This window comes from Panthera uncia, assembly GCF_023721935.1.
Source record: "Panthera uncia isolate 11264 chromosome A1 unlocalized genomic scaffold, Puncia_PCG_1.0 HiC_scaffold_16, whole genome shotgun sequence".
Taxonomy (NCBI): Eukaryota; Metazoa; Chordata; class Mammalia; order Carnivora; family Felidae; genus Panthera; species Panthera uncia.
Genome location: NW_026057576.1, coordinates 25561592 through 25588727, shown reverse-complemented (window position 1 = coordinate 25588727; position 27136 = coordinate 25561592). Strand labels below are relative to the sequence as shown.

General features: G+C 37.8%; 2 protein-coding genes across 4 annotated transcripts in view; one reads left to right on the top strand and one right to left on the bottom strand.

Annotated features, from left to right (window-relative positions):
* CCDC122 (coiled-coil domain containing 122) overlaps window positions 1-15903 on the bottom strand; it is a 39516-nt gene extending 23613 nt beyond the window's left edge. Inside the window, exons 1-4 of one of the 2 annotated variants that reach the window (XM_049647453.1) lie at window positions 13758-15903; window positions 10846-10931; window positions 6877-6966; window positions 6247-6362 (exon numbers count right to left, since the gene is read on the bottom strand). In XM_049647453.1, coding sequence (XP_049503410.1) covers window positions 6247-6362; window positions 6877-6922 — 162 coding nt within the window. In that variant the 5' untranslated portion in view covers window positions 6923-6966; window positions 10846-10931; window positions 13758-15903. Of the gene's footprint in view, window positions 1-6246; window positions 6363-6876; window positions 6967-10845; window positions 13731-13757 lie in introns of those variants that run through there. The other variant, XM_049647451.1, reaches the window with a different exon arrangement.
* Window positions 15904-16260: 357 nt separating this feature from the next.
* Window positions 16261-26925, top strand: LACC1 (laccase domain containing 1). Of its 2 annotated transcripts, none has more exons than XM_049647449.1 (7): window positions 16261-16345; window positions 17466-18102; window positions 18991-19169; window positions 19908-20073; window positions 22839-23064; window positions 24461-24621; window positions 25608-26925. In XM_049647449.1, exons 2-6 carry the CDS (start codon window positions 17520-17522, stop codon window positions 24618-24620), a joined length of 1314 nt encoding a protein of 437 aa, XP_049503406.1. In that variant the 5' UTR covers window positions 16261-16345; window positions 17466-17519; the 3' UTR covers window position 24621; window positions 25608-26925. The 2 variants fall into 2 exon arrangements, with proteins under 2 accessions (XP_049503406.1, XP_049503407.1); XM_049647450.1 differs by lacking the exon at window positions 16261-16345 and adding an exon at window positions 16423-16761.
* Window positions 26926-27136: the final 211 nt, after the last annotated feature.

The following is a 27136-nucleotide window of genomic DNA, read 5'->3' as shown; positions in this document are numbered from 1 at the left end:
ACATCAATTAATGGAATTACCTTTTTTATTTTATTTCTTTATTGCCTGCCTCCCCTGACTAGAAAGTAAGCCCCCTGGGTGCAGTAACCTTGTCTATTTTCTTTAGTATTATGTTCTCAGTTCTTAAAATTGTACCTAGTACAAAGAAGGTGCTCAATAAATATTAAATGATTGAATGAATGATGCACAGGGACACATGCACTGCCAGCTAGATGAGGCTATTAACACTATTGATCAATATGGGGAAAGATATTTCCACTGATTTGGTAATCACTTCTTCTCTCTCCTGGACTAATATAATAGGTTATTAATGTTTCTCCCTGGCTTTAGTCAATTCCTCCTTCAATCCATTTCTATCCTTTCACTAGAACTATATTTTTTGTTCTCCTCCCTCTCCTCCCCTTCTTCTTCATGCCCAATGCCTCCTCCTTTTACTTCTCCTCTTTCTTCTTCTGTCCCTTCTTCTTCCCCTCTCCCTCTTCTCTTTTTTTTTGTTTATAGATTTATTGAGGTAGAATTTACATAAACTGCACATATTTAAACTTTACAATTTGATGAGTTTTGATTTATTTTTATGCTCTTGAGACCACCACAATTAAGATAATAAACATATCCATTACCAACGAGCTTCCTCCTGCTGCTTTGCAATCCATCCTTCCTCCCCATCTTTCCATTCTCAGACAACCATTTATTTTCTGTCTCTTACTAAAGATAAGTTTGCATTTTCAAGAATTTTTTATAAATAAATTATCACAATATATACTTTTTAAGTCTTACTTCTTTCAGCATAATTACTTTTAGATACCACTGTATTGTTATATATACCATTAGCTCTTCCTTTTTATTGATGAGTAGCGTTCCATTGTATGGGTATACCACACTTTGTTCTGATGGGTATTTTAGTTGTATGCAGTTTTCCAGTGAGTATACACTTTCATTTCTCTTGGGTAAACAAATATCTAGAAGCTGAATGGCTGAGTTATACAGTAAATATATTTTAACCTTTTAAGAAACTGTGAACTGTTTCCTAAGTGGTTGTATTTACATTCCGAATAACAGGATCTGAGAGTTCCAATTCTTCCATATCTTGCATCTTCTTTACAATACTTGGTATGGTCAGTCTTCTTAAATTTAGTCATTCCAGTGGTATAGAGTAGTATCTTATGATGGTTATAATTTGCATTTCCTTAATGATGAATGATATTTATATTATCTTTTCATTTGCTTGTCTTTTGTGATATCTTCTTTAATAAAATGACTATTCAAATATTTTGTCCAGGTTTTAATTGGGTTGTTTGCCTTCCTGAGTTGTAGGATTTGTTTATATACTGTAAATATAAGCACATTGTCATATGTGTTTTCAAATAATTTTCCTAGTCTATGACAATCCAAATGTCCATAGGGCCCCAACAAATATACCATATATTCATTTTTAAAAGTGTCTCTTGAGTAGAAATTAAAAAATATTTCCGATGAAGTCCAATTTTTAAATTTTTGTGTCCTATGTAAGACATCTTTACCAAACTCAGTATCACTAAACTTTTCTCCTGTTTTTTTCTAGACATTTTATAGCTTTAATTCTTACACTTAGGCTGCTAATCCATTTTGAGTTAATTTTTCCATGTGGTATGAGGTGAAAATTGAAGTTCACCTTTTTTTGCATGCGGCTGTCCTCTACCATTGTTGAAAGATTATTCTTTCTCTAAAGGATGGTCTTTGCACCTGCCTTAGCCAGCTTGGCTGTTAAGCCATCATAGATTAGGTGGCTTAAATAACAAGCATTTATTTCTACAATTCTGAGAAATTAAGGTGCCAGCAGATTCAGTTCCTGGTGATGACCTTGTTTCTGGTTTGCCGATGGTTGCCTTCTTCCTGTGTCCTCATGTGGAAAACAGAGTTCTGGTTTCTCTTCCTCTTCTTTTTTTTTTTTTTAATCTTTTTTTTTTAAGGCTTATTTATTTTTGAGAGAGAGAGAAAGTTCTGGTAGGGGAGGAACAGAGAGAGAGAGAAACACACACAGAATCCGAAGCAGGCTCCAGACTCTGAGCTGTCAGTATAGAGCCTGACACGGGTTCAAACTCATGAACTGGGAGATCATGACCTGAAGTCAGATGCTTAACCGACTGAGCCACCCAGGCGCCCCTTTTCCTCCTCTTCTTATAAGGACAGTAACTCTATTATAGTGGCACAACCCTCATAAAGTCACCCACATCTTACTTTCCAAAGGCCTTACCTCAAAATTTCATCACACTAGAGGAAACACAAACATTCAATCCATAATAGCACCTTTGAAATCAATTGATATGTGTGGGGCTATTACTGCATACTCTGTTCTGTTCAATGGATCTGTAGGTCTATCTTTATTCCTTATCATACTGTCCTGATTGCTCTATAATAAATCTTTAAGTCAGGTAACATATGAACTTCTACACTGTTTTTCTTTTTCAAAATTGTTTTGGCTATTCTAGGTCCTTTCCATTTTCATATGAGTTTTAGAATCAGCAATTTCTCCAAAAAAAAAAAAAAAAGCCTGCTGGGATTTTGATTAGAATTGCTTTTAAACTATAGATAAAATTGAAAGAACTTACATGTTAACAATACTGACTCTTCTGACTCTTGAAAATGGTATATCTGTCTATTTATTTAGGTCTTTATTTTCTCTCATCAGTGTTTTCAGCATACCAGTCTTAAGACAAATTGTCTTAGTCTGCTTGGGCTGCCATAGCAAAATACCATAGACTCAGTAGCTTAAATAACAGACATTTATTTCTCATGGTTCTAAAGGCTGAAAGTGTGTCAGCATGGTTAGGTTCTGGTGAGAGCTCTCTTCTTGGCTTGCAGACAGCCACCCTCTCACTGTATCCTCACAGCAGAAAAAGAGAGAGAGTAAGCTCTCTGGTGTTTCTTCTTATAATGGCACTACTCATGTCATGAGGATGACTTCATCTAGGCCTAATTACCTCCTAAACCCCCCATCTCCAGATACAATCACATTGGGGGTTAGGGCTACAACATATGAATTTGGGTGAGGGGGACACAAACATTCAGTCCATAACACAAACCTTTTGTCACATTTACCTATAAGTAAATGATAATGCTACTGTAAATGATATTGCTATTTAAATTTTGATTTCTGGTTGTTTCTTTCATATACAGAAATACAATTGATATTTATATACTAATCTTGTACCCTGCAACCTTCATAAACTCACTTATTAGTCCTAATCTGTTTTTTTTTAAGATTCCTTAGGATTTTCTAAAGATAATCATGCTACCTGTGAATAAAAGTGGTTTACTTCCTCCTTTCCGATATGGATGCCTTTTATTTATTTTCCTTTCATGATTGCACTTGCTTGAACCAGCAGTATGACAGAAAGAAAAGAAGTGGTAAGAGCATACATCCTTGCCTTGTTCCTGATCTTAAGGGAGAAACAGTCTTTTGCCATTAGGTATGAAGTTGGCTGTAAGATTCATAAATGGATATATATGCCCTTTTTAGATTAAGGAAGTTCTACTCCTAATTTGCTGAGAGTTTTTTTCATGAATGGATGTTGGGTTATGAAAAGTGTTTTTTATGCATCTATAATTCTCTTTCTAAAATATAAAGGTAATCATTTGCAAACCCATCAAAACCTTCCTATCACCTTTAGAATACATCCAGGTTTCTGATCACAGTATATATCTCCTACCATGTCTCAAAACACACCCTATGCTATACTGCCACCAAACTACATGTACAGTTGACCCTTGAACCACACAGATTTGCACTGCATGGGTCCACTTATAGGAAGATACACACACAGTACTGTCCACTATAGGAAGATTTACACACACACACACACACATACACACACACACACACACACACACAGTACAGTACTGGAAACGTATTTTCTCTTTCTTGTGATTTTAATGACATTTTTTCTCTAGCTTACTTTATTGTAAGAACACAGTAATTAATACGTATAACTTACAAAATATGTGTTAATAGATTGTTTATGTTATTGGTTAAGTCTTCTCGTCAACAATAGGCTATTAATAGTTAACTTTTTGAGGAGTCAAAAGTTATATATGTTAGGGGTGGGCGCCTCTAACACTCTGTTATTCAAGGGTCAACTGTAGGTCTACGAATGTATCAGTGTATCAATGCTACATGCACCTGTGGATTTTCTTAGGATCTTGTCTGGATGTCTGGAATACCATCCTCCTTAGCACCTAACCCTTAAACCTGTCCCAGATACCCAATTATCCAAGTGAATTCCAACTATCTTCTTTTTTTTTAAGACTTAAAAATTGTTTTTATTTTATTTGAGAGAGAGAGAGAGAGCGCGCAAACAGGGGAGAGGGGCAGAGGGAAAGAGGGAGAGAATCCCAAACAGGTTTCATGCTCAGCACTGACAAGGGGCTCAATAAATACCACAACCCTGGGATCATGACCTGAGCCAAAAATCAAAGAGTCAGATGCTCAAGTGACATAGCCACCCAGACGTCCCTTCAGCTGACTTCTTTTAAATTCAACTGAAAAATCACTTTGTGATCACTCCTTTTTCAGTGTTAATCTGCCTATACTGTTGACATTACTACCCTGCATATAATTATGTATTTATTTGTCTCCCTCATAAATAGATGATGAGCAACTTAAGAGTGAGGACAATGCTTGGCAAAATGCTTAATAGAAAGTAAGCCCTGAATATAAGTGAAATAACATCTGTGCAACTTATTGAAGATTGAGAAGTTTTACGGATAATTTCTTTATAAACTGCTAAGACATTATTATTTTTGTATTATATTCTATTGCAAAAAATATATTCTTTTCTAAAAGTGACTAATGCAATGCAGATATTTGTAGGAGATCCGTATTACCTTGAGAGTATAATTATCATCATCATATTAATAATGAACTAATACCTAAAGCCAATATCAAAATCCAGCTCTATACTGTCCACCAGGGCCCCAGCAGGATACTTTACACGTATTTACAAATATTAATTCATTTAATCCTTATGAAACTTCTAAGTAGGTCATATGATTATCTCCATTTTACAAATAGGAAAATGGAAGCACAAAGAAATTAAACCATGGAGCTAAAGGTAGCAAACTTTGTCTTTCAAACTAGGCAGCTGAGCTCTAGAGCCTATTCTTTTCATTTCCATATATATATATTTTTTTAACGTTTTATTTATTTTTGAGACAGAGAGAGACAGAGCATGAACAGGGGAGGGGCAGAGAGAGAGGGAGACACAGAATCGGAAGCAGGCTCCAGGCTCTGAGCCATCAGCCCAGAGCCTGACGCGGGGCTCGAACTCACGGACCGTGAGATCGTGACCTGAGCTGAAGTCGGACACTTAACCGACTGAGCCACCCAGGCGCCCCTCCATATATATTTAATAATAACCTTTACAAAGCAGATAGTAAAGATACGGTTTCCATTTTTGCTTCTTTAGCTATATTAACGGAGTATAGTTCATCTAAATGTGCTGCATGCTAAACAACAACAACAACAACAAAACAAAAAACAAGTATGGCTTCCAGATTCCTTGCAGTGGAATTATGAATATATTATGAAATATAAGGAACACAAAAATGTTTCTTATCAACTTGAAATGTTCACTGACAACTATAACTCACAAGCCATGGCTTTAAAAATACTAGCTTAGGGGCTCCTGGTTGGCTCAGTCGGTTAAGCATCTGAGTTTGGCTCAGGTCATGATCTCACGGCTTGTGAGTTTGAGCCCCATGTCAGGCTCTGTGCTGACAGCTCAGAGCCTGGAGCCTGCTTCAGATTCTGTGTCTCCCTCTTTCTCTGCCTCTCCCCTGGTTGCTCGCGCTCTCTCTCTCTCTCTCTCTCTCTCTCTCTCAAAAATAAACAAAAACAAAAAAATTTTAAAAACCCACTAGCTTAAAAACTTAACTTTTCTTCAATTTAACATTTTAGAAAAAACTATCAAATGGCAGTGAATTTAAAATAATTCTGTGTGATAGATGGGTTTCATATGTACATACTACAGTTGCAATGACATTGCTGAATCCTTGTATATTGGGTGTGCAAAATGTTCCATGACACTGGAATACTTGTATACACTTCATTTAGGGATAAAAGAATAATTAAGAAGGAGTAAACATGAAAAATAGAAGTTTAGAAATTGCCTCCCCAAATTAAGTATCCTCAATAACTTCTCTATTAATAATTTAATATAGTTTTGAAGACAGTAAAGGCTCATTTAAAAACTATATAAAATAGGTTACCTGCAAATGGAATAGAACTTTTTTATTTTTTTCTATGTCTGATGTTTGTGATTGTTGTTGCTTTGCAACTTGCTCTACAGCAGCAGTTAATGAAGATGTGCCTCGGTTAGCCAGAGCTAGACAAAAGAATAAAGTAAGTAATACAAATTTAAGTGTAAACACTCAAAGAAAATTAGTGTTTCTTTACTCAAAGTCATGAAAAATGTGATGTTTGTCATCAATAAAGTAGATTTAGGGTTGATAATATTCCCTTTCTGACCATAAACAAAACCAAAATCAAATGCCATAATAATACACAACTCAGAATCACCTACTGTAATGTTATACCTGTTCCTGTACAGAACGGTAGAAATATTTTGATTGTCCTATCTATTTTATCCAGACCATTTATACATATACATACAATGCTACTGTAACAACTATATAGCGATTATAGTTGATGAATTTTCATTATAGGCCTGTATTTCCAGGTTGTTATGCCTTTTCTAAACAACATATAAGTTCCTTCTTCGAGAAATTTAACAGTTCCCTTCTGTTCTATTTGGCTATAAATTTTAACACAATTATCCTATCATACTACCTTTTTGTTGTTGCCTATCTTTTATTTATTTCTTAAGATTGCTTCATTACCTTCTTCAGGAACTCCTTGACTCTTCATTTCTCTGTTGCCTGACATTCTTCTGTGTCTCTTCCCCCTTTTTTGATTCACCTTTTTTGTGCCTATAAAATAATCAATATTGATAATTTCTCACTTTTCTTTGTTTTTTTTTTTTTTCCTGTCATATATCCTGGTGATCCTGAAAGCAAATTAATTGTCAAAAACCTCAAAGGGATGGCAAGGATATTTCATCATTAGTTCCTAAAATTAAAACACAATGGTTAAGTGAAAAAGCTTTGGAGGAAAACTGAACTGTATTTGAATCTTGGTTCTCCTGCTCTTTAGCTGTTATGACCTTGAGACAATTTCTTAACTTCTTTGACCATCAGGGTCCTCATCTATAAAGCCTCACAGTGCTGTCATAATAATTAACGTAATATAGGTAGCATGCTTAGCATAGTACCTGACATATATAGTGAGTAATTATTATGGACTTTGTCTAGGGTTTCCTTTGCTAGTTCCTCTTCAGCTTTCTCATCTATGTCAATGTCCCAATGCTAAGTCCTCAGGCATCTTCTCCATACTCACTCTTCAACTAATGTCACCTAGTTGCATAGCCTTAAAACCCACTTACAGGTTTTATCCTATTCATATCTCTAATCTGAACATCCTTCTTGACCTCCAGACTCATACCAAAATTGCCTACCTGATATCTTCACTTGGGTTTTTACAGGAATTTCAATTTAATATAGTCCAAACTGAACTATGTATTTCTCTGTTCACTCTACCACCACCACTAAACCTGCTCCTTCCCAGTCTCCTCCATCTCAATAAATTAAGTTTTTCCTGTTTAGGCCCCAAACCCTGGAGACATTAGTAAGGAGTTCTCTAAAAAAGTATAGAACAGGAGGGAGCAAAGCTAAATAAATGGCAGCTCCCTCTCCAATAAAGAAAGAAAGAAAGAAAGAAAGAAAGAAAGAAAGAACACTCAGCAATTCAACAAGACTTCTTCAAGATAATCATAGATAAGAGTTCATTGTGGATGTTTCATAGGCCCTTTGGGAAATCCCTTAAGATACTCTCCAAATAAGTGGCCCAGGACTTCTGTCTCAATTATCTACCCGAAGGACAAGCCAGAATCTTGACTTTTCTTTTACATGCTGCATGCAATTCTTTTAGCAAAACCTGGTAGTTCCCTCTTTAAATTATATTAGGATTCACTCACTACTTAGCACTTCCAAATACTATCTTAGTAGAGAAGACTTCCCTGATAACCTTCTTTAAAACATGACCTCCCCTTCTTCATTCTCCATTTTCTGACCCTGCCTCATTTTTCTTAATAGCATTTGTCACTACTGATATTTTATATACATTTGTTTCTTCCTATCTCCCTTTACTAATATAAGGTCCACAAAGGTAGAGACCTGAAACAGTGCCTGTCACTTTCTAGGTGTCTGTTTGTAGTCTATCTTCATTCCAATTTACCCTGTTCTACTGATAGAATCTCCTAAAATACTGTTCCTGCCATGTCAACATCACAACCAATCTTTCAACTTCATCACAGATGGCATCTTCTTTAAGAAGTCTTTTTTGATCTTTTTGGGTAGATATAATCCCTCCCTCTTTCTGGTGCAATTTTTTCTATATCTGTTATCCTGTGATGACAGTTTAGGTCATAAAGTAAGACACAGCCAGATTTGAATTCAGATTGTACCACTTACTAGTTTATTAGGCCCAACCTGGGCGTCAGATTCTTTATCTATAAAACAGAAACAATAGTAATGCCTGTTTCATTAGAATTATTGTGAGGACTCAAATAGTGCATGACAACATTTAGCAAATTCCTGCTACTTAACAATTTTTCTTTTTTTATTAAAAAAATTTTTTTAATGTTTATTTATTTTTGAGAGAGAGAGAGAGAGAGAGAGAGAGAGAATGAACAGGGGAGGGTCAGAGAGAGGGAGACACAGAATCTGAAGCAGGCTCCAGGCTCCGAGCTGTCAGCACAGAGCCCGACGCAGGGCTGGAACTCACGGACTGTGAGATCATGACCTGAGCTGAAGTCAGATGCTTAACCGACTGAGCCACCCAGGCGCCCCTACAATTTTTATTCTTATTATTTCCATCATTTTATACATATTTCCCCACTAGACTATAAGCTCCAGGAAGACACATACAGTGTCTTACTCATTTTTGTATTCCCTAAAAATTTGTTGGAGAAATCTCAAAAAATGGAAAACATTAGATTTATAATAATAAAAAATAACATAACTGGTACTTCTTGATCTCTATTTCTAAAGCAACATAAATTGAAAAACCCTTGGGTGACATTTATTTAAACCAACTATTTGTGAAAGGATATATGCTTTAAAATTGGGAAAATTGTAGTTTTTTCTGGTCTCTATTGCAAAATGGACAAAAGATAAAAAAGAAAACAAACTACTGCCATCTACTGATAATTCATTACAATCATTTAAATCAATGAAAACAAGAGTTTAGAGACTAGACAGTATCAATTTCTTTCTTTTTTTTTTAACATTTATTTTTGAGAGATAGAGAAGACAGAGTGTGAGCAGGGGAAGGTCAGAGAGAGAGAGAGAGAGAGAGAGAGAGAGAGAGAGAGAGAGACAGAATCTGAAGCAGGCTCTAGGCTCTGAGCTGTCAGCACGGAGCCCGACGCGGGGTTCGAACTCACGAACTGTGAGATCATGACCTGAGCCAAAGTCAGAGGCTCAACCGACTGAGCCACCCAAGTGCCCCTCAATTACTCTTTCATTCAAACCACATATGTGGGTACATATAATACGTAAGGTATTTTGAGGAATATAAAGACAAATTAAGTGACTCTGATTTAAAAAAAAAAACTGCAGTATTTAATAGTAAATGTTCAAACTATATATAAAACACAATCATTTAGAAAATATACTTTCAACTAAAAAATTAGCTTTACAGAAAATAAGTTAATAAAAATACTATAGTAAACTATCATTTTTCTATATTAACTATAATCAACATTGATTGAGTACTTACAAGTAACTGACATTGTTCTAAGTGCTTTTACATGAATTATCTGTATTTTCCCTCAGAACAATCCTATAAGCTAGATACTATTTTTACCTATATTCTATAGATGAGTAAACTAAGACTTGGAAAAATTAAGAAATTAGCCAAAGGTCACATATCCAACAAGTAGGAAGGATGGAATTTGAAACAATTAGGATTCAAATTCACATTTATTAGGCACTTAACATGTATGAAAGCACTGTGATAAGCATAATTTGTGCATTATCTCTTTTGCATTGAAGAGGCAAGCCCCTCTATTTGACCCTTGGGATATTTTTAAAAGGCCATGGTTCCAGCTTTTGGAAACTCATCATCTGGTACCTCTTCCAAGTTAATGAGCAAAATAAAGCAAGACTGTCAAACTCCTCTGGGCTTTTGAGAGCTTTTGGCTTAGAAGCACTACGAGGAGGTAATTGTGTATGTGCAACCATGTCATATAAGCACCGGTTTTCATTCTGAATGGGAAAAGCTGTCATGTGACAGCTAGGCAGTTAAAGTAGCTTATAATTTCATCCTACCCTTTTAAAATAGCGACTTTTCAGAAAACAGAAAATATTACCAGAAACATAATTTTTGTGTGAAACTATTTTTGCTTTCTAAGTGGGTGGGGGAGTTTAATATCTAAAGCTGATATTTAGCTGGGAAAGCTAAAGAAAATTAACCTGGGGAAAGATGAGATTAAAGAGTTCCCTGGAATCAAGCAAATTTTAAATTATGGTCTCTATTTGCCATAAACATGATGAACTCAGATCTGGGTGGTTCAATTCTAACAAATAAAGATAATAGTGGGGAAAATGTCACCCACCACACAAATAAGTAAGAATACACACCTTTCAGGTAAAAAAGACTATAATTCTTTTCAACCACATGTTTTTAAGAGAAGTTATAACATCATCCAAAGGAACTAATTAAATGGATCATTAAAAATGTATTCATACCTATTATATACTAGTGTGTTGGGATCTGCTAAGAGTAGTCATTACTCTCTTCTTTGACTAGGCAATGTGATTAAGGTTTCAGGATGCTGAAAACAGAAAGAAAAAAACCAGGATTTGCAGTGTTCCTTAACTTCCTATCAAAGACAATACAGGCAACATTAATACATTAACCACCCTGCTTCTAGCTTTCTACAAAAGGTGAGATTTCTCTGAATGTCCACTAGTAATAGACTACCAAGATGTCTTGTTTTAAAGTGTAAACATACAAAGATTGATCCGCAGCTTGAATCCAAGTTTTAAGGGATAGCTAGGCAACTGTTTCAAATAGAAATGATAGGTGTATGATGAAATCCAGTCACAACCTACCTACGTGTTTCATTCAGGACAGTAAGAAGCAAGGTTTTTTGTTTTTTGTTTTTACTCTGTGTACAAGTAAGCATGATTTCTAAACCAAGAGGAGCTTGTAGGTTGAATGGTGCCCCCACACCTATATGTCCATGTCCCAAACTCCAGAATCTGTGAATGTGCTAATTTGGAAAAATGGTGTTTGCAGTTGTAGTTAAGGATCTTGAAATGAGATCATCCTGGATTTAGGATTAGCCCTGAATCCAATGACAGGTGAGAGATGGGCTATGCAAACAGTGGGCAGACCATATATAAATACAGAATTCTGACCTACAATTGGCAGCAACCAACTCAGGAAACCAACCTGTTTCCTACAGTAACCAGACCAGGAAACCATCCTGCTGTCTATAAGCCAGGCTTGTAGGAAGCCAGAGCACTATCTCTAATAACAATTCTAGAAGCCAAACAAAAACTTCTGTAACAACTGGCCCCAAATGACCAGTGTTTGCTGGTTTGCTGAATAACTGACAGCTTCCCTAATTTTTGTCACCACTTCTATCTTGGGATCAATCAGAGAAAGCCAAATATGCACACTTAACCAATCGCATAGGATGCCTTGCTTCTAGTTAGCCCACTTACAGCTTCCCCATGCCAATTGCCTCTAATCAGGGTATACTTGAAGATTTCCTTTTTTTCCACTATAAAGCTTTCCTACTTTGCCAACCCACAAGTGATGGTGGCTGACTTCCTTGCCATAGCAAACTCTGAGTAAATAATCTTTGCTTATTCTCATATGGTTGGCCATTATTTCCACACAAGTGTTCTTACAGCAGAAAGGTAGAGGGAGATTTGAGATTCAGATGCACATTAAGAAGACCATAGGAGGCTCAAGACATGGAGCCCCAAGCCAAGGAATGAAACACCTGGAGCTACCAGAAGCTGAAGAGGCAACGAAAATGAGACACTTTGAAAGAAACATGGTCATGAGAACACCTAGATTTGGGACTTCTGCTTCCATAACTACGAGAGAATACATTTTTGTCGCTTTTAGCTATCCAGTTTGTGGTAATTTGTTATGGCAGCCTTAGGAAATTAATATAAGCTTTTAACAAGGAAATGCGCAATATTACATTTACTTTTCTTGAGGGACCCATGAATTAATGTAAATGTCTTAAAAACAACTGTTCGTTTTTCAGAATTTCATTTGTTTTCATAAGAAGATTAAAGATTTATATGGTGACAGAAGAACTTTTAGGGTTTCCCCCAAAGTTTCCTTTAATAGCCAGGCACTATCTCTGCCCTCAGAATGCTCTACGTCTCTATGAAGGCGATAGACACACAGTAAAATAATTAAAATGTAGAGGTATAGTAGTTGCTCTCTTAGTCTACTTACACTAAAAACTCTAACCAATTAACTCATTCTATTTCCTTTATAAATCATAAACTGCTAATTCCCACATCATGCTGACTGGTTAGGAAACTACTCTCCCGTGAATCTGTCTACTTCTGCTCCTATCAGTACAATCTGACACTGAGTTACCTGTGTTTGTTCCCAAACCTGTTTATGCCAGTTGTACTTGTTATTGTGCTTTCATAATTTAGTAATATGTAAAGTGATGAAATAGTGTGAAAATAAATTTCATTGTTTCTTTAAAATCTAAAGTTTAATATTCTGGAAAGACCCCCAAACTGTGAGTTGTTTGAATGTGTGAGATCACAATAAAAGATTATAAAGGAGAAATCTGCACTCAGACAGCTCTGCAAGTGCCTTTAAATTATTTTCCTCTTAAAGGAATAAAATCTTAGGAAATCTTTGCTGATGGTTTAGAGGTGTAGTTTATGCAAGAAATGCCACACAAAACTCTAATCAGAACTTGTGCAAAGAAAACGCCATGGCTTTCTCAGTAGATTGGCAAATGAGCATATAGTTGTTTTAGGCTAAAACAAAATGTTTAAGATATTTATGTTATATTTCTATCATGACTCTTGGGGTTAAACTGACCAAAACACATAAAACAAAAATAAAAAACAAACAAACAAACAAAAAATAGCTTTGGGGTGCCTGGGTGGTTCAGTGGGTTAAGTATCCAACTTCATCTCAGATCATGTAGCTCAGGTGGGGATCTCAGGATTGGTGAGTTAGAGCCCCACATTGAACTCAGCTTGGAGCCTGCTTGGGATTGTTTGTCTCCCTCTTTCTCTGCCCCTCCCCCACTTGCATGTGCTCTTTGTCTCTCTCTCTCTCTCAAAATAAATAAACTTTTTAAAAAAGCTTTATTTAGAGAAAAGTCATATACGATCAAGTTCATTCTTATAAAGTTTACACTTCAGGGCACCTAGGTGGCTCAGTAGGTTGAGTATCTGACTTCGGCTTAGGTCATGATCTCATGGTTCATGGGTTCAAGCCCTGAGTCAGGCTCTGTGCTAACAGCTCGGAGCTTGGAGCCAGTTTTGGATTCTGTGTCTCCCTCTCTCTCTCTCTTTCTGCCCCTCCCCTGCCCACTCTCTGTCTCACTCAAAAATAAACAAATATTAAAAATATTAAAAAAATAAAAAAATATGAATACCTTCAATGTTTAATTGACTTTTTCAATTTATTAGTAGGTTATGGGTCCAGAGTACATCAATGAGAGGGCTTCTTCTGTGTGAACAAAATGCTAAGGAGGAAGCAATTAATTCTGTCTGGTGAGGGGATGGGGATTCAAGGAAAGTTATGATTGGCTTTAAAGATCTTAAATAAGCAGCAAATAAGCGTAAAAAGAGAAGGGTGTTTTAAGTAAAAAGGAATAGCAAATGTAAAGGATAAAAATCTTGTAGTTCATCCAAGGAACAGCCTTTAGTTTAAATGGCTTGGGAATAAGGCATTTGTTTCTTCAAACCTAATTATGTATCTGAATCATCTGTACAGATTAAAAGAAAACAAACAGCAGGGAAAAACAAGCCCAGACTTGACTCCCAGAGATTCTGATTTAAATGTATATGGAGTGGAGTCCCTAGATCTATTTATTTTTTTTGTAGGTTCTACTTGTAGTTCTGAGATGCAGCCAGGATTAAGAACCACCGGAGTGGGGTAAACCGGGATGAGGGAAGAGAGAGTTAGGAGATGAGGCTAGATAGTAGTCTAGGAACAACTGGTGAAAGGAAACAGTATGTAAATACAACAAGATGACAAACTATCACTTTCCTGGTAGCTTCCCTATTTTGAAACATTAAAAAAAATTTTTAACCTTTATTTATTTTTGAGAGAGAAACAGAGCACGAGCAGGGGAGGGGCGGAGAGAGAGAGGGAGACACAGAATCTGAAGCAGGCTCCAGGCTCTGAGTTGTCAGCACAGAGCCTGATGCAGGCTCTCGACTCTCCAACCTTCCAAGGGGGAGATCATGACCTGAGCCCAAGTCGGCTGCTTAACCGACTGAGCCACCCACACGCCCCTGAAATATTTTTAAACTTTTTACTGCCACTACTGTTTCAGGAAAAGAAAATAAATTCCCACCATTGTCTATAAAAACAGGGATAAACGTTTTAAACCAGCTTTGTAACTCAAAAGATTTCTATTTTACTTAAGGTAATACTTAACATAAAACTCAGAGAGCAGAGTGCACCTTCTGATCAAGTGTACCATCTACCACTCAGAGTTTTTAACAAATGTCCAACAAAAATCATGAAAATACAAATTTGGACAGAACACCTGCCAGGGACACTAAACAGGAAGTTCCTGTTCTGGGCTGGCGATCCCATCACCGAGTTAAATAGAATGGAAGCACTTGCCCACTTCCAAATGCTCTTCTAAACTCCCAGATATGTAAGGCTCTCTCTTTCAGGTTAAATTTCTTCAGCATTTATCATCTAAGCAACAATGAAGACAAAAGGGACCTCTCCTTCCATCATAACCAGTTCCACAGGAAGCACCCTTTCTCCTACTCTGTGAAGGTCGGATTGACTCTCCCTTTACCATGGCATCTGCCTTCCATGTAGCAGCTGTTCAATATTTTTAAATGAGTGTTACCCTCTTCGAGGTTAGATAAGGGATGCTAATTTATTACATTTCTAAGAGTCACTGCCTTCTAATGTTCTACAAGGGGCTCATATTTTTAAACGGGCATACAAAAAAAAGTCAGTACAAGGGGCTGTATGGAGTTTTGGTCCCGTCAGCAAGTAAGGCAGAATCAGCAAAAAGGCAAAGGAAGGTTCAACCAAGTTGTTTCCGGGAACAAACAACACACTGTAAAAAACAACAGCAAGCGGCCGCCTGGGTGGCTCCGTGGGATAAGCATCTGACCTTGGCTCAGGTCTTGCTCTCCGGGTTAGTGAGTTCCAGCCCAGATCATGCCCTCCGCTGTTAGACCAGAGCCAGCCTTGGATCCTGTTCCGCGCCCCCCTTCTGCCCCTCCCCTGCTGGCACATTGTCTCTCAAAAATAAACAAACAAACAAAAAAGCAAGAACAACAAACCAAATCCCCGCCCCGGGAAGGCCTGTTACTTGAACCATAGGAGGTTCTCAGGGTTGGGCTCTAGGGATGAAACCAAAACTCTGGCTCACACAGCTGGTCCGGGACTGCTTGGGCGGGAGGGGGGTGCCGATTTGGGGAAGCCCACTCCCGGAGACGGAATCCATTCACAGAACGGCGTCTGCGATTGGTTCCCCACGACGTTCTCCCGCCTTACCCCGCACAGGGGCCAGCCCGCCAGCCCGCCCCTTCGCGGACCCTCCTCCTCCCCGCCGACCCGCTCCCCTCACGGGTCCGGCCTCCCGCCGGCCAGCTCCTCACACGGGCCCTCCAGTCTAGCTGCCCGCCCGCCCGCTCCCCCTCACGGCCGGCCGCCCTGGCCCCCGCCCGCTGACCCGCCTGGCTCCGGCCAAAGGGCCCCGGTTCCTGTTTCTCTTGCCTAGACAGGGCGGCGGAGGACGGCCTCGACGGGCCGCGCTGACCCGGAACTACTGAGGTGGCCGCCTCTCGGCTCTTCCCGGGCTTTCCCCGTGCTGGGGCTCGGCCCGCCTTGGCCGCTCGGTGCCCAGCCCTCTCCCTCGAACTCGCTCGTGCCCCCGTGCCGCTCGCCGGCCTGGCCGGGCCCGGGCCTCTGCAACAGCTGGACCCCCCGGCCGTCGAGTCCACGCTAAGCCGGCACACCACCCCGCGGCTGATCGGCCGTGAGGTGGGTGAGGTGGGGCGGGCGCCGCAGTGGGCGGGGCCGCGGGGCGGGGCTTAGGATTCCAGGTGCCCAGCTCGCGGCTTCCGGGTTCCGTCCTGGCTCGGGGCTGGGGTGGTGGCGGTGGCTGCCGAGCGCTTCCGAGCTCGCAGCAGACTGGGAGTATAGGTCTAAGCCGAGCGTGGGCAGGCGGCACGGGGAAAACTGCCTACGGTGCACATCCGTATGTCAGGAAGTGCCAAAGGGGCGGGGAAGAGGCGGTGGTGGAGCTCGGGCAGGTGGAGACCGAGCGTGGGACCGGGCCGGGACAGACGCTTTTTGTGGCATTTCCCAAGGCAGAGGGGAAGGAGGCCGTCACCCTCCTAGCTTCTCTCAATGTTTTTCAAAACTGGCGAGGTTAACTTCAGCGGGAGCCCAGTACGGTATGGAGTGGAGGTTGGGAGCGGCCCCTGAAGAGAAAGCGGAGGCCCTGGGGTGGGAGTGCTGGGGCTGGAGGGGTGAAGATCCACTCTGGGCGGGGCCTGGGCCCTGAGTAAGCAAGAGGGTAGGCAGCGCGTCTGATCCAAATCGTGGTAGTCTTTGTGCCCATTGCCCTACTTGGAGTGCTTTGTAAATCCTGGATCGTCTCAGCTTTTATCCCCTTAAAAGCGTGAATTTTAGTGCAGCTCCATTTAATCTGTTGAATTTAAGGCCCCAATGTGTCATGAAGAGGTGTGACCTAATATGCCAGTCACATCAAGATTAATGATGTATGTAACATAAACTGACACCCTGTAATTAAAAAACAAGACTTCGTCTAAGTCAACAAGTAATTCCCTACTTAAAACTTGCTGTGTGCAAACACACACACACACACACACACACACACACAGAGGAACTGTAGTCCTGCTGAAAATATGTACAGGTACTTTCACAAAACAAATTAAAAGATGGTTCTCCTCTCATGGTTCACGTAGGACAGATAGTGGACTGGCTTTAATGGGAGAAGTCTAGATTTACTATTTTACTACATTTTTAGATCCGTGAACCTTTTTTTTTTTTTTTTTTTTGATGTAGGCACAAATTTCTGTTGTAACCATAAGAAGGTGATATAATTTTGCATTCTTAGGCTAATTTTTCTTTATAGGTAATTTCTTAGGAGGCACAGAAGTGTTTGAAGGGCTGCGTACCCTACTGAAGGATGGCAGAAGCAGTGTTGATTGATTTCTTTGGTTTGAAATTTAACTCTCAGAAAAACAGTCACCAGCTATTACTGAAGACACTGAATGCTGTCCGATACCATCATGCTGCCAAGGCCAAGTTTCTTTGCATAATGTGTTGTAATAGCATCAGCTGTGAAAGGGATGGGGAACATAACTTTGAATTGGAAGCAAGCAATGGATTATCAGCTGTCTTGAGAGAGTTTGAGACTGTTAGCAATCCTAGTATGGCTGCCTCTTTGTATACCATTAAACAAAAAATTGATGAAAAAAACTTGAGCAGCATTAAGGTAATTGTACCCAAGCACCGGAAGACATTGCTGAAAGCTTTTATTGATCAACTCTTCACCAACGTTTACAATTTTGAGTTTGAAGATTTACAGGTGACTTTGAGGGGAGGTCTTGTGAAACAGTCCATGATCATGATCACAGATCAAGAACAAGAAATAAACATGATCACAGATCAAGAACAAGAAGCAATCCAGAATGAAATAAAAACATATTTGAGAAGTCTGCCAGCTCTGAAAGGAGAATTAACCATTATCACATCTCCATTAATCTCAGGTATATTAAACACTGTGTTGTACATGAAAAAAAACAGTCTTTCTTTAGAGGCTGGTCACCTTTTTCCCCCTCCTGTCTTTTGTAGACTGTAGGGTTTATAAGCTCATTGGCATCAGCTGCAACATGGGAGTATCAGGGATGGCCTTGTAGTGTCAGCAGTGTCGAGGGACAGTCCCTTCAGAGCCACCCTAAATAAATAAATTTGCTTTGTGCAATTGTGTGTGTGATTTAAGACAAATCCCCCAGGCTTCCTTTTTTTTTTTTTTTTTTAACTTTTTTTTTTTTAGCGTTTATTTATTTTTGAGACAGAGAGACACAAAGCATGAACGGGGGAGGGTCAGAGAGAGGGAGACACAGAATCTGAAACAGGATCCAGGCTCTGAGCTGTCAGCACAGAGCCCGACGCAGGGCTCGAACTCACGGACCGTGAGATCATGACCTGGGCCAAAGTCGGCCGCTTAACCGACTGAGCCACCCAGGCGCCCCATCCCAGGCTTCCTTTAAAATGAGATTTATGACCCTAAGCATCTCCTATTTAGAAATTCTGGAACCTTAACTCATTGGCGTTTAGACAGAAGAATGAAATTTAAGAGTCCATCTTACTCTTGGTTAAATGATATTTACTGTGAGCTGTATGCTATGAGGAATACCAAAGACAAATGGGACAGAAGATACCCTTTGAAAAGCAATAGTCCCATGGGTAAGGTAGAGCAAACACAAATCGTGTATAACAAGAATACATGGAGGTACACAGTGCTGTAGAAATTGGAAGCCAGAAAAACATGCAGCTTGAGGTGATCAGGGAAAGTCTTACTGTGAGACTGGGTTGGTAATGCTCTATAGTCTTTGTATAGCATATTTTTAATCTTCACTACTTCTATTCGATAGATATTTTCTTGCATGGATTTACTACGAGGACAGGTGGAATATCTTACATACCAACTCTTAGCTCATTCAATCTCTTCAGTAGTTCCAAACGGAGGGATCCCAAGGTTGTTGTCCAAGAAAATCTGCGTAGGTTGGGGAATGCCGCAGGATTTAATGTGGAGAAATTTTACCAAATAAAGGTAAAGTTTTGTTTCATGTTTCAGAAGATGCAAAGTATATTCTTGACTCTGCTAATGACTTCATGGACTTTAATCAAGCTGTTTAACTTTTGCATCTGGTGTTTTACTGAAAATGTTAGGATAATGCTTATGGTTGTTTTTCTTAGATCTGTACTCTATAGCTTAAATATCAATTCTGTGATAGATTTCACCTGAAGCTACTCATGTCTAAAAGTACTTTTAATTCTCAGGGTATGGTATCACTGCCCTTTTTGATTCAGAAGGAAGATTCCAGAATGATGGGAGAAAAAGGCTATTATTTTCTAAATCAACATTAGGAGGAACTAGGGTCACAATGGATGCCTTGTTCCTTACAGAATGCTAGGTTTATTTGAATCAGGAAAAGTAAAAATATCATTGATTTGGTAATTAACTTCTTTCCTTAAGTAATACTCTTTGGAAAGTGCTGCAAGTAGAGATTTACTCATCTCTGGTAGGAGATGTTTGTGATGTACTGTATTAAATTTTTAAGTGTTAAAGTGTGTTTTCCTTTGACTAAAATATGCAGAGATTATAATACCAAAAGTTAAGTGATAAGTAAATTTGGTATTTTACCACATACAGAAGTGATATACTTAATGCTTGCTGGTAATAGTAAACTGATTGTTTAATTTTGTACAAAAAGAGTATTTTCAGAAAAGCTTATGGTATGAGAAATCCTACTTTCAAAATATTTTTATCACACATCTTTGGTATTAGACTGATCATGCCAATGACGTCTGGATTATGGGAAGGAAGGAGCCTGAATCTTACGATGGAATCACCACAAATCAGAGGGGAGTCACAATAGCAGCTCTTGGTGCTGACTGTATACCAATAGTTTTTGCTGATCCTGTCAAAAAAGCATGTGGGGTTGCTCACTCTGGTAAGTATCCTTAATGAAGCATTTAAGGTTTTACCAATTTTGTAGTATAGGCAAAATTATAATTTCTTTATGGCGTGCATTACAAGACAGTTAATTACATGGTATTAAGTATAAAGGGGTAGAACCAGCATACTCTTATTATAGGAGTAGGTGAGGGCAGTACCTAAGTCAAATTATATGAATCAGAGTAGAATTCCCAAAGGAAGCAGTAACCAGGCTGATTTCTGAGGAATTTGCAAGACCTGATTAGGTACCAATGTTTCTCAGCAGGGGTGCCAAAATGTTAACATTGTGGGCAAGATAATCTTATATTGCAGTTTGCTTGGCTTCCAAAATTCTTAATGCCAGTAGCAACCCCCCCCCCCCCGTTGTTGTAAGAAAAGCAGCAACAAAAAGAAAGCCTTCATGCTTTTCAGAACATTCCAAAGGGAGTGGTACTGCCTCTGGTTGAGAACCCTTGAAGTCTGGGCAATGGGGAATAGGAAGGTTAAGCATGCTGCAGAAAGGTATTCATGAAGGGGAAGGTACAACAGCATGTGTAAAAGGTATGGAGGTAAGAAAAAGCAAGATATGTTTGGAAAAAGTCGTTTAGTTTAATACGTTATAGTCTAGTGCCTTTATTATCTAAAGATAAGAACAAAGGATTTTTAGATGCTGTGTTAAGGTTATGGAATTTTGTTTTCTAAAGGTATTTTAAAATGCTATTTAAATTATCTTTTGGTTACTACTCTATGTGAAATAAGGGATGATCTTTCAGATTTCCTTCTGCTTGTAAATCTAGGACTACTTTGCTTTTTAGACAAAAGATAAATAAGAAAATGGCATATTTTTCTTTTGATCTAGCTAGAGTTATGGGATTGGATGACTAGAAGTCAAATTTTGATTTGCCATTATCAAAATGTTATTTAACGTTTGAGTCTTAGTTCCTGGATATAAAAAAAATCTTATTTGTTACTTCTTAGGTTTTGAAACATTATTTTTAAATATCAAAGATTAAAGCTGTCAAAATGAAACACTCTTGAACAAAGTTAGAGGTCTGACACTCTCTGATTTCAAAACTTATTATAAAGCCACAGTAATCAAAACAGTATGGTACTGGCATAAGACAGACATATCGACCAATGGAGCAGAACAGAGGTCCCAGAAATAAACCCTTGCATATGGTCAAAAGATTTTTAACAAGGTGCCTAGACTATACAGTGGGGAAAGGATAGTCTCTTCAACAAATAGTGCTGAGAAAACTGGATATTCACATAGAAAAGAATGATATTAGACCCTTATCTCACATCATATATAAAAATTAACTCAAATTGGGTTAAAGACCTACATGTAAGACCTAAATCTATAAAATTCATCAAAGAAAACAGTGTAAATCCTTATGAACTTGGATGAGGCAGTGGCTTTATAGTTGTGATACCGAAAGCACAAGGAACAGAAGTATAAATAGATAAATTGGATTTCATCAGAATTACAAACAGCATCAACACAGGTAAAAGGCAACCCATAGAATGGGAGAAAATGTTTGCAATTCACATATCCGAAAAGGGATTAATGTCCAGAATGTATAAAGAACTCCTATAATTCAACAACAAAAAAACAACCCAGAAAAATAGGCAAAGGACTTGACTAGACATTTCTCCAAATATGATAAGCAAATGGCCAACAAGCATGTGAAATATGCTTAATGTCACTAATAATTAGGGAAATGCAAATCAAAACCACGATGAGATACCACCTCACACTCCTTAGGATAGCTGATATTAAAAACAAACGAAAATAGCAAATTTTGGTAAGGATGTGGAGAAACTGGAACCCTGATGTACTATTGGTGGGAATAGTGGGAATGTAAAATGGTGCAGCTGCTATAGAAAATAATGTGATGGTTCCTCAGAAATTTTTAAATAGAATTACCATATGATCCAGCAATTCTACTTCTAGGTAGAAGTCCTGGTATCCAGTACTTCTGGGTATATCCAAAAGAATTGAAAGCAGGATCTTGACAAGATACTTGCATACCCATACTCGTGGCAGAATGATTCACGATGGCAAAGAGGTGGAAGCAATCCAAGAGTCCACAGATGGATGAATAGATAAACACAATGCGATATATACAGACAATGGAATATTATTTAGCATTAAAAAGGAAGGAAATCCTGACACCCGAATGAGGGGTTTGAGGACATCATGCTAAGTGTCATAAGTCAGTCACAAAGAGACACTTTTAAGATTCCACTTACATGGCTTATCTATAGTCAGCAAATTCATAGAAACAAAGTAGAATGGTGGGTACCAGGGCGAGGGGAAAGTGGTGAGGGGGAGTTGTTATTTAATGGGTATAGAGTTTCAGTTTTGCAAGATGAACGTATTTAACATTACTGAAGTATACACTTAAAAAGAGTTAAAATGGTAAATTTTATTTTACATATTTTTCCCCACAATTTAAAAAAATTTGAAAAAAGTGAAGGAGAGAGAATACTAACAAGTTATATATAATCCCAGTGGAAACTGAAGCTGTAGAATATTTTTAAAGAAAGTGGACGGGACCCCTCATTAAATATGTTTTCTGTGTCAGGTGCTTTGCATAACATACCTTATTTAAAAACCAGTATTTTAGTTAATTGATTATTTAGCTTAATTAATTTTGTGATTTATTTGCTGTTTCTGGACTGAAAAATACACAAACTGTTCATTTTTAAGTTAGATATAAATTAAGGTGCAATGTTACATTTTAACTTCCCTTACCTTTTTTTCTTCCTATTTACCAGGTTGGAGAGGTACTTTGTTAGGTGTTGCTATGGCTACAGTGCATGCTCTGATCACAGAATACGGCTGTAGTTTGGAAGACATTATTGTTGTACTTGGACCTTCAGTAGGACCTTGCTGTTTTACTCTGCCAAGGGAATCAGCAAAGGGATTTCATAATCTTGATCCTGAATGTGTACGGTTATTTGATTCACCAAATCCCTATGTTGACATTCGTAAAGCCACTAGGTAGGTTTGACTTCATTACAGAACTGCAAGTTTGGTTATTGCTTATTGTTTCTTTCTCTCTCTCTTTTTTTTTTAATGTACAGTTTCTATGGCATGAGTGCCTCAGTGTATTTTATTTTATTTTATTTTTAAATATTTATTTATTTTTGAGAGAGAGAGAGAGAGAGAGAATGCACAAACGGGGGAAGGCCAGAGAGAGGAGGACATTGGGTTCTGTGCTGAGAGTAGTGAGCCCAGTGTGGGGCTCAAACTCAAGAACCATGAGATCATGACCTGAGCCCAAGTCGGATGCTCAACTGACTGAACCACCCAGCTGCCCCTGTTTCTAAAATGAAAAGTACTTTAGACAACAATTAGTAACTCCAAGAAAAATTCAGGTGGCAGGTATTTAAGTAGCTGACATACACATATATATAAAAACTTATTTTAATTATGAAATACATTGTCATTTAAGTTTGAATAATGAAATTTTCCTGTCTGGTACCTCTTACTGATTTAAAAGTGAAGGAGGATATATTTACCATGTAGTTTTGAGAGACCTACTTAGACTTCATGTAGAAAACTTGCCATGTACTTAATAGACATTCCTCAGCTAAAATGTCCTAAATACAATAAACTATCAGAAAGCTGATATTTTAAAATTATTTTATTCTATAACTAGAGGAATATATTTCTTAGAAAAAATGTTAGATAATATAAGCACATAGTCACTTTCAAGGTTTTTATGGCCCCTTACAATTTTGAATTACAAAGTGTTGCTGTTAATAGCCATTATCATTCCTATAAAGGAAAATTGTCTGATTTGAATTGTGTTTCTGTTCCAGCCAACAAAACCTTGCTGAGATTCTGCTTCATTTAGCACATAAGTAGAAAGGATTGAAATTGATTCTTAAATGTGACTTGTGGAATTAGTGTCACTAATTTATAGTCATATTTCATATCATAAAGTGTTTATGAAGAAACAACTTCTCTGTGAAAAATCTGGTTAAGAGGAGGACAGGAGAAGGGAGGGCCAAATGACTAAAAAGCATGTTCTGAATCAAATAAATCTTGTCTGCCAATACCCTGGTAACTTTAGAAGTTTCTTCTGAATAAGTACTTGATTTTGATTATAAAATTCCCAGGTCATGTCTGCAGAACAATATGGAAGGTTTTACAGTTTATATATGAATTTAAGTGATTAATGGTGATAAAATCTACCATTTCCTGGACTTGTTCATGTTTTGTATCTGAAAATCAACTTGCATGGGAAGCAGATCTTTCCCAGAATTCTTTTATACCAATATCCAATACACACACACACACACACACACACACACACACACACACACACATTACTGCTTTGTCTATTGGTAAAATAAACTCTTGCTATCTTTTAAAAAATCTTTATCCCAAGGATTCTTCTAGAACGGGGAGGAATTCTACCACAGAATATTCAGGACCTGAACCAAGATCTCAACATCTGTACATCCTGCCATCCTGACAAGTTTTTTTCCCACGTCCGAGATGGCCTTAATTTTGGTACACAGATTGGCTTCATATCAATTAGAGAATGAGGTACAGTAGGTTCTCTCTCGTCTTTCCCTTCTCTCCTTCTTCCTCTTTCCACCTTTCCCTCCCCTCATTTTTAAAAATAATTAATCATATTGAACTTTACCCCTTTATTCTTGTAGGAAGAATTAAGTTTCTACTTTTTATTGAAGCAATAGAGGTAGAAAAGTTAATTTTTAGTGACATGCTATAATATAAAGAATAGCCACTCCTTTTCCTAGTTAATGAAGAATAATCAGTCTAGCATATAAGTATAAAATTAAATCATTTATTCTTTTTAAAAAATCCGGTATGAATACCATTTATCTTCTTTGTATTTCATATCAGTATACTTCCTATCATAACATCCTCATACCTTTCTTTTTTTATTCTTTTGATTTTTGAGAAGAAATCTTTGCATAAAGATTCTAAATTCTAGAATAATAAAAAATCCTCACATACACAAACTGGCTTGGTTTTCAACTAGATTTCCAACTGATTATAGCAGGAATTTGCTAGTTTTCTTTAAAGGATAAATAATAAATAGACTTTGTAGTATGTGCAGTCTCTGTCTCTACTCAGCTTTGCCGTTGTACAGCAAAAGCAGACAGGAAAGACACAGAAACAAAAGAGTACGACTGTATTTCAATAAAACTGTCTTTATGAAAAAAACAGGCGCCAGGCAGGTTTAGCCCACAGGCCATAATTTGCTGATACCTGATCTATAGTCATAGAGCGAGACAGAGTATAATTTCATTAAGTTAGTATTTATTTCAGATAATTTTCTCAGAGTTATAAAAAAATATTTCATGACAGCGATTTAGTGCTGACCCTTTAGCACATATCTAATTTTCCTTAAGTTTACTTTTAACTGAATTAATATTATTTTTAATCTTCACAATGTCTTTAACTCTTTAATATACAAAAGACTTTAGTATACTTAGTGATTTTTACCTTGATATTACAATAACATTAGTAAGGGTCTCTTATTTGATTTCAATGTATTTTTACAGATATTGACTGGATTTTTACACAGCTGTTTCCTGCCTCCTCCTAAACCAACGACAAGAGACAAATTTAGCTGTTTGATTTACTTAAAACCAAAAGGATTATAATGGATAATTCATCTTTAGGTATATTTTCACTATTATCCAAAAACAAATGATTTTTATTTGATTCTAACAAAATCTAGATGAGGATTATTCATAAAGTGTGGTCTATTTTCTGTGTTGCATGAATCAGGAATAGGTCTGTTCATTTCAGTATTTATTGGGTACCCTCTTTGTCAGGCACTGGTGAAGCATAGGTGAGTCAAAATAAGTAATAATTTTTCCCCTTGAGTCTAATGCAATGGAGGAGATAAACACTTATAATACTTAAATTTAATTTTGATAGCCGTGGAAGAGTACTGAAGAAGAGAGGATTAATTCTCTCTGGAAGGCAGGATAGGGAAAGTGCTATATAGAAAATGATATATCACATGAGCCCAAAAGATGTACAGGCTTTTGACAAATGAAGAACAACCATAGCAGGTAGAGGGAACACCATGAACTAGGGCATGAAATTGAGTGTGTAACATGTTCTAGAGAGAGAAGTGTGTAGGCAGGAGTTACTGGAAAAACAGGTTCGGAAAGAGATCAGTTAAGGTCTCACATGCCATGTCAGAGAGTTTAGAGTTGATTTTTCAGTTAAAGAGTAGGCATAAAAAGTAGGGGAGTGTTTTTATTTTCTCGACATCTGTAACAGGATGGATTTAAATTGCAAGAGGCCAGGCCAGAGAGAATTAGTTAAGAGGCGAAATACTTTAAAAAAGAAATAATGAAGCCTAAATGAAGACCATGGAAATTAAGATGGAGGAGAATAGATGGAGAAACGTTTCAGATATAGAATCAGTAGATCCTCTTAATAGATAATGAAGAGGACAGGTGAGGAAGAGTGGGGAAGTCATTGATGACTCCAAGATTTCTGGTTGGTTGACTACCAAGAGTGGCAACAAGAGGAAGAAAGAAGTTTGGGAAAAGGGAGAAGGATAATGAGTTTGACACGCAGACCAAAGTATATCCAGATGGAAATATTTGGTCAATGACTAGAAATACAGCCCTGTCACATTGGTGGGAGCTGGGAGAAAGATAGAGCTTTAGAAGTTGGCTTTGCAGAAATGAGGCCTGAGGCCATTGGAATAGACTGAATCATCTAGGCAGAATTACACGATGAGTGAAAAGGAGGTTTGAGGGTGAAACCTCATACAACACCTGGGTTTGAAGAACCAAGAGGCTGAACCAGTAAAAAAAAAAAAAAAAAAAAAAAAAAAAGATTAATAATTAGAAATAAGGGAAGAAAACCAGAGTATTCCCATTTTGAAGAAAGAAGTCAGTGTGGATGTGAGAGGAACTCAGAATTTTCAGAGACACAGCGTACAAGAAATTTTCAGAGATGGAAGAAAATGAGAACTGAGAAGAAACCAGTGGATTAACCATATTGAAGCTGTTCTATAGGCAATGGTGGCAGAGTCGGATTTCAGGACACTGCGGAAGAGGATGCG